We start from the raw sequence: 10,548 nt of genomic DNA on the forward strand, positions 1-10,548 counted from the left end.
GAGAGAGAGAGAGAGAGAGAGAGAGAGAGAGAGAGAGAGAGAGAGTGCGAGAAGGAGTCCCGACCGTGTACAGAACCAGTGTAGCTCCTTCATTATTCATTCAGTTTGAGAAGATATATATACACAGTATGTTCCCCCCAAAAAATTTACAATCGGATTTCTGCCTTTAAATTGATAACTTTCAGTTTGGTTAAACTGTCCAAATGCTATTTCAGGGTATAAAAATATAACATCTTACCTATATTTTGCAGAAAACCCCACCCAATTTGGTTAAGTGGTCACACAGAAATGTGAATTGTTGTTAAGCATGCCATGGGTCTGTTTCTTTAAAGTTTCATTTGCCCTTGGATGCTCTTGGACCTGCATAATGTGTGAACACAGTGGCCAGAACTTGGAGGGAAGGGATTCCTGACATGCTCCACACATATCCTCATGTCAATTTGACCACTGAAGTAAATCAGATGGAGTTTTCTGTAAGATGTGGGTAAGAAGTTATAGTTTCATACCCTGAAATTGTATTCAGATTGATTCACAATTTTTTAAGTTATTGCTGTGGAAGGTTCTGTTGTAATTTTTTTTTTTTTTTTTTTTTTTTTTTGGGGGGTACATCAGTTTCATCAATCGATACATGCAAAAATTCATTCATCCATCCATCCATCTATTCATCAATCTCAATCTATTCACCCATATCTTTATCAAACTATCCATGTGTTAAGCTTTCCATTCATCTTTCTATATTTTTATCTATCCATCTTTTTATCTATTTCTGCCTTGATGAACCAATCTACAAGTCTGCCAACTTCTGCAAATAAAATAACATACTGAAGTACGATAAAAGATACAATTTGAGAATAGAAATTAATTTGGTTAAAAATGTAGAAAGGCTACATTCTAAGCATGCCAAATGAATTTCAAAAGTCAATTAATGACATTGACATATGTTATTAATTATCATTTTCATATCTGTATAAGAAAAAAATACACTTAATATTAATTGCACACATGTACGTGTATTACTTGTATTACTTGGTAGCCCCACGCCAATTTGTGCCTCCATCTTCACACACACATAAATTTCATAAATTCTAGTACAGACTTTGCAATAATCAGGGATTACTCATGGTTCCAAAACTGATGACATTCTCACTTGAAAATTCACATATGATTTGTCTGTCATAAGCAGAAAATGAGCAAAGTGCAATGAACCACCCATAGCATCGAGGGGGGGGGGGGGGGACTGATGGTTGAGAGGGAAGGGATTTTGACCAACACTGACCACATAGTCCCTTGTGAAGAGAAGACAAATGAAAATGCCTGTGACAACGAGCAGGAGAAAGGACACTAGCGTCATGATGGCCAGACATCGATCTTGTTTCTGCTCCTGAGCGATGGCGTAACGAAGGGCTGGTCCTGAAATGTGAGGTAAAACAAAGTGACAGAAATAAATGCATACAATTTACTCATTGCAAGTTTTTTATCATTGTTGTTGCTTTTTTTTTAAAGAAAGCAGAACTGGAAGTTTGCAGGTTTTAATGTTCCACAAATCCTCCACAGCAAGGATGCCTGTATCCTCACAGCATACATATATTATGCACAATTCAAGATCAAAAGCCCTGAGAGTTTTGCTAGAGGGGTAAAAAAAAAAAAAACAATAATACTTGCATTTTGTTCCACTTCCATGTGCATTATGCTACTCTCTTTGCTATTCAAAGATTTTCAAGACTCCATATCAAATTGTGACCAAGTTTACCTAAATCTATGTGTCACTTGAATATTTAAATCAGAAAATATTTTGCCAAATACTGTAAGAGTGGACATTTTCGCACGACTAATTTTTCGCCCTTGGCCAGGTAAAAAGAGTTTCACGTGATTTCAATTCCACAGAATCAAGACACCAAGTACCGGAACATATGTATGGCAAGCAAAAATATTCGCGAGCTTTTATTTTCGGGCTACTTTCTGGTTGTGCGAAATGCGCGAAAATTTCAACAACGCGAAAATTTCCACTTTTACAGTATAATATGCATGATGTGACTGCACTACAGTAAAGAGTGAATAAATTAATCAGTTTCCATTTGGGGGAGTACACTCAAGGGCTTCAGAGCATACATGTACCAATGATCAATGCACATACATTCAGTATTATGAAACTACATGTGCACACAAAGATCCCACAAAGATTCAGGCTTCAGGCAGCAACCATCACACGTTTCTACGCACCAATAAACAAATCAAGCAAAATTGCAATGAAAATCTACGAAGCAACATTTGAACATTATAAGCAAAAGCATTAAAAAAACATCAGCAAGCTACCATATAAATCAAACCCTGTAAAAATATGCGTATCAAAAACCACAAAGTAAATATCCTATAGTAGTACGTACCGGTAGAGCAAACGACAGATGTACGCTGGTACTGACAGTACGAGTGATTATTGGGCAAAGCACTGGAGCAATGGAAAATTTTGCTTTGAGAGCATATTGTTTTGCTCTTGTGCTATGAGACAGTGATGATTTACGACGGACTCTGAACTGATGCACTTTTTTTCGTATTGGATATCTGTTTACGTGATTAGGTCAAAATGGTAGGGCACATTCGTAAACTTTCTCTCTACAAAGGGCATCACAGCGCTTGAATTTAGGTCAAATGCAATAAATTGTGAAGTCTCAAGCCATTTATTATATTTTCCCCCATAATTGTCAGAAGATCTTGGGATAACTACCATTGCTTGTTTTTCTGGTGCCACGATGTAGGAGTATGTTCGATTCAAATTTCACTCTAGTTCTCCCATCTCCAGTGATATCACAATTTTGAATTATGTAGGCCTACAGAATTGATAAATTTGATAGCTGTTTATTTTTATTGGTGTATACCCATTCTCACACAAAAACAAAAACACACACAGACACACACACGAACATTACACATGAAAATTTTCAAATTCTGAATTGTTGTGGTTATGTTTTTTGTGTCAGGTATTATGAAAAGGGTGAAATAAGTAATTGAGCAGTATGTAAAATCTTAATGGTATGTTGTGAAATATGATTAACAACGTTATAGAAACGATGATTAGTGGAAATTGAAATGCGTGTACAATTCTACTAGTATGTAACAAATGCAGACAGAAGAAAACTGACCAGAAATGAATATATAAGTTATTAGTGGACTAGGAAAAATGAGCAAAGAAAATGGGATTCCATCGGGATTCAAACCCGTGACCTAGGGATTGCTAGCCCGGTGCTCTACCGAACGAGCTATAGAAAGCCCTAGTTCAGTGTTCATCCCAGAAACCCTAAATTTTCAATGCTCGGATGGTGTATACAACACTACTAAATTGTATGCAAGTTTGTATGATAATATTTGAGTACCAAGGTAATGTATATTTTTGTTGTCTCGTATGTTACCAGTTAAAAAAAAAAAATTTGTCTCCATGAATGAACACAAATTGATACTCATCATATCATATCATATCGTATTATATCATATCATATGTCAGTCACATCACCTCATTTTTCATATCTGTCAAAACGTATATGATGAACACCATAGCTCAAAGTGATTCAAAATATGACATCTTTGTACAGACTGAGCAAGAGGGAATGGAAGTACACCAAATGACGCATTTAAATGTAATAAACCATATAAACCATTAACAGGGGTGGATCCGGAAATTCTGTTGGTTGGGGGGGGGGGGGTCTTTACAAAATTTACGGGAGTGCACGCAACCCCTATTTTTTTTTTCTTTAGCTGTAACAAGAAATAAAGGGGAGCGTAGCAAGAGCTACAATACTCACTGAGATAGTAGTCTTCCATGCCATCTGAACCTCCATTTATCATTGGCTCAAGCTGATCCTTTTCTCTAAGTGTTACCATGGTGATGTAGTCGTTCTGCTTCTTCCCAAATCTTCCTCTGTTCTCATGCCACGGTGCCATGCTTTTGTCATCTATGACACATGCCCATGTCAGGTCTAGGCCAGTAGATAGGCCAGCATAAATGAGTCTTTGATGTCCTTTATATCAAGCTATACTGCAACAAAAGTAGATAGTAAACAATGTGGAGAGTACATCACATGTCCTTAATATGATATTCATATAAATGAAAAGAGTATCAAATGTGACCCTGCATCACAAAACCAACAAAAAGTCACCAGACATGGATTTTCAGTTAAAGGCAGATTCCTGAAGCAAACTCTAAGCTATAAAATGATGTACAACTTAATTCAAATGGACTCTCCTAAATCCATCTAAATATTGGAAAGAACGCAAACACTCTGAAAAAGTATGAGCTGAGAAAAGAGGCTGTGAAGTAAAGGTTCTAGTCGATGAAGTGCTAAATTTTCACCAACATTTATTCGATGAAAATTGATTTTTAAATATCCAAAACAGAATGATCCTGATAAAAGGTGGGACCTACCTTTTATTACAATCACTTTATTTTACTTTATTTTTGGATGTCTCAGCCATTCCAAAACCGATTTTGATCAAATAAACTTTGAATTCCTCTCAGAATGATATCCTCTGTACTACTTCATTTGTGGTTTCTTGGTATCTCACAAAAAGCTAAAAGCCCAATCCTCATCTCTACCAATACCATACCATCCCTTTAAGCTGAAATTGAGCATGCTTCATTAACAAATTCTGTCCATGATTATTGCCTACTTTCAAAGCAGTAGGATTATCCTTTCAAAAATTATCAGAGTTGAAAGTGAAGAGTGTGTACAAAGGATTTTTGAGAAATGAAATGGGGGGGGGGGGGGGGTTCTCTGATCACACCACTCTCCAAAAAAAAAGTTGTAGAAAAAACTGCTGAACACACTTTCCCATTAATTCTATACTCCCAAACTTAAGAATATAAAAAGAAAACCTCTTTCAGAAAATGTGAAAAGCTCATGATTGACTAGGTTGACCCACTTCACCTTTTTTGAGTCCTCATGTAAAATCAAGGCATGCAACTTTCTGTTGGTATTGTGATGCATGGTCACAAACAGTGATTCAAGGGTATCTCCATTCTTTTATTCCAGTAGATTTTGATGAGAAGAATACAACATCAGACTAGAAAGGACACATGTTTCTATTAAAAATGAAATAAAAAAAAATACAAAAAGTACCCCAAAATCTGAAGTTTAACACATATGGAGAATTCTGCAAATAAGTAAAATCAGTAACAAACCACATGAATTTGGTATTGTCATGTATTACCCACTACTGCAACATGATAAAACTAACACATTGGTGCACGCGTATTACACATTACAATCCTTTATTTCTTCAAATATGAGCTTGCTTGACTTACATTGGCAGGTTCAAGTAAATCTACACCCCATAAAAAAGAAATATTGCTCTCTCGTTATATCTGAACAAGAAACTTTGTAAACTTTATTTTACAAGCAGTACCTATTAAACTATTAATCACTTAATGTGCCATTTCACAGCCTAATACATTTGAACAGTGTTATCTATTTCAGCCCGCAATTCTGAACCTCACATAAAGAATCTCTTCTTTAAACAAAACAAAGTATTGATTATCGATACATAGAATTCCAAAAACTTAGTTTACAAATTTTTAGCACTCACACACTTCTGAGATATGACAATTGGCGACACAATAAAACTCTAGTCACGAGCCAGTGGTTCTTAAGATACAAAATTTGCCTATCTTTAGATGATGAATAACAAGATCATAGGGCCTATTTATTAAAGCTCCCCCCCCCCCCCACACCCCCAAAGGGGGGGGGGGGGGACAAAGCAATCTTTTATTTTGTTTAGCAATTAAGACTATGTAGTTTGTCAAATATTACCTCAAGAGGCACACTTTTAACCCATTGAGGATGGTGTGATTTTGCTACAACACACATTTCCCAAAGAAGCTTGCCTGAGTATACTCGGGACTTGTCCTCAACAGGTTATATGCATAACCCTTCACTTGTCATAGGCTTGCAACATATTCATCCCAGGAGCAAATAATTGATTGCCAATGTCACTAAACAAGTCCTGATTTTGTGTGCAGCACCAGTGATGAGTCTTACATTCATGAGCATAACCACTATGGTAGCTCTGACTAGTACATCTGATTTTTCTTACAATGGCATAAGATTACACTTAAAATTGACCCTAATGTAACATGTCTACAATGTATAGCGGTCAGCCGCCTATAAGGTAACTCAGGACTGTCCCTTGAGTGGTCACAGTACTACAAATTTGACTGTACATAATAAAAAATATGCCATCTGTACAATGATCATTTGAAATTTGATGGCAATTCAAATTCAATACTCTGTCTAAACTTGTTTGGTTTATAAATAATTTGTCTAATTATCAAGATATTATTATTTTTACACCTTAATTGTCGTTTCGAGAGTGACGGACAGTCCCAAACACATTTCTAACCATTTCAGAGTTCATACAATTTCTCATGAATCAAATTCCATGACTTTCCATGACCATTTTAGCCAGAATTCCATGACCTTTCCATGATATTATACCATTTTTTTTTTTACACATTAAACTGAAAATTTGATTTCAAATCAAAGCGAAGCAAAAGGAATACATACACATCTCACACAAACAACAGATAAACTTCTATAATTTTTGCAATTCCATGACTTTCCATGACCTTTTGATGGAAATATCAAGTTTTTCATGACTTTCAAGGTCTGGAAAAAGACTTAAAGTAGCCAAATTCCATGACTTTCAAGGTTTTCCATGACCCATATGAACCCCGCATTTGTATGGCCCAACTGCTGTCACAGTCTATGGCAATAATATCTTCAAATTCTTTATAGCAGAACTTTAAATACACGCATTCCTAATCTGATATCCAGTGTGCTTAAAAAGAAAACAAAACAGAAAGTATATGGAAATGCAATACAAAGTTTGGAGCAACACTTACCAAATTATGACCCACTATGCATCCATTAGTACTGCACGTCTACAAGAAGCCAGTTCACAGGTCTCCACTTTCCCCGACTAAAAAATAGCCCCTGAAAGAAGGGGAAAAAAAGAACATTTAGCACTGGTACATAATTAATTGCTGGGATTGAACATAATCTCATACCAGCACAATAAAATGCCTGATGATTCTGACAATGCTAAAAGCTACCCTTTGGTTAAATGGCTGTCGATAGACGAATAGGGCATGAACGACAAATAGCACTGGGAACGGCTGCAGCTGTTCAGAGTTTGTTGCTACGGTTCATGAGTACTGCTGGCCAGATTGGGCAGAACAATGAGTGAAATGCAAACACTGTGGGAGATGGGATAACAGGTAACCAGCTGTCTGTCTTTCTAGTCAAATCTAAATTCATGTCATTCACATACATGACCTCAGGGCATCAACATATGCTACAAAAATGTCTACAATTATTGTTAGATACAAGTGACTCATGCTGTTGTTGTTTTCTTTTTTTCTTTTTTTTATTAGAACAAATTAAAATCAATTACAACATTTACAACAATCATTAAATGATTACAAATTTCACAAAGACAAAGTGGCAACACAGAATAGAATGGTACCTCAGCAAAAATATAAAACCCTTAATTCATATCCCGCATCCCCCCCCCCAAAAAAAAAGAGGCAAATTGATGACTTAATATAAGTTCAGTCAAAATGAAATTAAGTGATTTAGTAAATATTAGAGAATGCAACAGTGAAAGATGATATTGATAAAATATTGAAATTGATGGATATACACGGGGTGATTTCAAGTCCAGTGCTAGTGCTTGTGCAAATTAAATGTAGTGCTATCTCAGCACTAGCACCGGTGATAAAGCTCTCTTTCTATTATCAGTACATTGCCACCATCAATGTCATCATTATCACCATCGTTATCATTGATATGGAATTTACTCAAAACTTACATCCTTAGACTTTCCACTACCATGGTAGTAAGCTGCTCTCCTCGAACCAAAGTTACAATTGTGGTCTGATAATATGGAACTTTAGCATTTTACTAAGCTGTAGGTGCATTATGTAATGTACTACTAAAATCTTACTCTGACCAGGTTTTTTTTCTTTTGTGAGTGTGTGCATGTTTTAAGGTTTATTTTGTGAGGTGTGAGAAAAAGCTTGACTGGTGTCTGAGCACAAGAAAGACTCCTGAGGCGTGAGATTTGATGTGTCATATAACTGCAATACCAGTGGCAATTGGGCCTCGATACCTTTGTGACAAATTTTTGAATTACTTTAAACATTATTCTACTTCCTCTTGATGATTATAGCATATAATATGTGTCACAATATGCTATGCTTCACTTTAGCGTTCGACTGATTTTGATAAAACTCTGTCCTCACATATTTTTCATGATTATTATCAATTTCCCAACTCACATTCGCTAAACCAACACACATACACACACACACACACACACACACACACACACACACAATCCATTCATTCATACTTTGTGCTAAATTCTTCATTTGAATTTTGTTCAGTGCCATTTTATAAATGGTTTTCTTTTTTTGTTGTTGCTGCAAACCATACAATTAAAACACAGAAAAACCACCAGAAAATGGAATCAGAATCTAAATCCATTTAAACAAACAAACAAACCAAACACACACATACAAAAACACACACACACACATACACACATACACCATACCAAAAGGGCACTAAAAATTTCTTTGAGTTCATTTTTATGCTTTTTAAGCCTATTCTATTCCTAGACGTAATGTACCGGCAGCTGTGTAATACTGCCACATAAAACAGGTCCAGGGTCCTGGCTCAGTTGAAATCTGCATCAAAATTGCCTCCTGTTCCACAATCAATGAATACTATTTTACAACACAACAGTACCAAAAAAGAAAAGAAAAAAGAAACAGTATTTAAAAAAATTAATGACAAAGGAACACATATCTTCAGAAACAGCATTAATGATGCCAACAGTACCAGTGGTAGTATTTCAATTGTAGGCTCAGCTATCAACTATCATTTGGCAGGTTTCATTGCACTGCACTACAAATGCACAATGTAGGTCCCTCATCACACTCATTTCAGCTATGGGGTCTACCAGGGAGGTGGTATCTTGGAAAAATTTGTTTTAGATGTGGAAGAGTTTTACAACATTTTTATACTTTTACAGCCTTCCACCAGCTGACTAGAGGAGATTCTGCAAAACCAAGGGGGGCATTCTATGAGCAAGTGTTTTGATTGGATATTTTTCTGACAAACTGTTATAAGCTACTGAAATCCTTCCATTTGTCAGACAAAATGCTGAACATGAAATGCAAATGTGTAGAACGAGATAAAGAAAATTCAACATATTTTCACTGTTCTCGCATAATAAAAGAGCACTTGACTTGTCTCTTTCAGAAGGCAGGGGGAATAATATTACCCTCAACATAATGCCAGTGACAAGTCGAGGAAATGTGTACTTGTTTTTCATAACATGAAATTTTGTGAAATTCTCTTTAAATTTTTCCTATAATTCATGTCGTTGTGACATCATAGCCTGTAGTACTACTAGTACTGTACCACAGTCTTCCCATCCAGTAACCCCGGCCGGGGGCGCTCCTGTGCACACAGTTTATAGACTTACTTCATGTTTGGGCCGGCTGGTCGCAGTTACCCATCCAGCAGTGACTGCATAGAAACTTTTAATGATTCATAACTTCTGAAAGGATTGTCTGCTTTTCCTCAAAATTTCCACTGACATAACTTTATTTACCCTACCATTTACTAATGTAATGTTGCTGTAAATTTAAGATCTGTATTCACTCACTTCACATGCGAATGAAGGTGGAATTGTCCTTTTTTTTCCAGTTTAAACTGTATGAAGCATGTATGTATTTGGTACTAGGTCCACTGACAAGTGCAACCAGCCCGAACTACGTGTACCCACCCAAGATGGGCAGTGAAGCGCGCCGCCGGGCCGGTAAATGGCAATGGTTTGTCCTCCGCTCTGCCTCTGCAAGCTCAAGTACTAGTAGACCGTCTACATATTATACTTGTACACTAGTTTGAAGGAATGGGACTAAGCATATCTTTGACTGACTGCGGATACAAAACACACGTACAACACGGAAGTACAGTTAGCAGCTGGTTAATTTCGCTTCATTTCGTTGTGAATATCCAAACCTAACACTAACAATGACACTTGTAAACAACGTTTAACAGTAATATCCACGGCAAAATATCGTTGTAGGTCCCATCCATCTCTTCCCGAGCCTCGTGGAAGCCGTAAATGAACAAAGAGTGAGTAGACAGATTGTGCAAAACTGTACGATGGACATTACTGAACGTGCAACCTATATCAGAATAGGCGCAGCGCAGCCGCCGGGAGCCGGGTAGCCGCCAGGCGCGGTCCGCGGACCGGGACGGTGGCCGCCGGTGCACAGTGTCGTCAGATCAGTGATCATGCTGATACATACAGTCTTACCTTTAATTCTTGTGGCACTAGATTGGCGACACAGTGAGCTAGAATAAGCTTATTTGGAGCTGCGTGTACAGCTGTAGCGGTTCAAATGAGGTTAATGATTCTTAAAGACGGTACACATTCACAGGAATATTCTGGAATTCCATGCCCTGAGCTGAGCTGTGATCAGTG

The 10,548-nt window shown here is 37.0% G+C and overlaps 1 protein-coding gene across 1 annotated transcript in view; it reads right to left on the reverse strand.

Annotated features, from left to right (window-relative positions):
• The window catches only part of LOC139734688 (endothelin-converting enzyme 1-like), a 31,584-nt gene extending 21,036 nt beyond the window's left edge, over positions 1 to 10,548 (reverse strand). Inside the window, exons 1-4 of the mRNA XM_071645482.1 lie at positions 10,381 to 10,548; positions 6,890 to 6,980; positions 3,795 to 4,027; positions 1,277 to 1,410 (exon numbers count right to left, since the gene is read on the reverse strand). Coding sequence (XP_071501583.1) covers positions 1,277 to 1,410; positions 3,795 to 3,933 — 273 coding nt within the window. The 5' untranslated portion in view covers positions 3,934 to 4,027; positions 6,890 to 6,980; positions 10,381 to 10,548. The remainder of the gene's footprint in view (positions 1 to 1,276; positions 1,411 to 3,794; positions 4,028 to 6,889; positions 6,981 to 10,380) is intronic.

The sequence above is a fragment of the Diadema antillarum genome, unplaced genomic scaffold (assembly GCF_040938485.1).
Source record: "Diadema antillarum isolate AM-2024a unplaced genomic scaffold, OU_Dant_1.0 seq00000541_RagTag, whole genome shotgun sequence".
NCBI classification, from domain to species: domain Eukaryota; kingdom Metazoa; phylum Echinodermata; class Echinoidea; order Diadematoida; family Diadematidae; genus Diadema; species Diadema antillarum.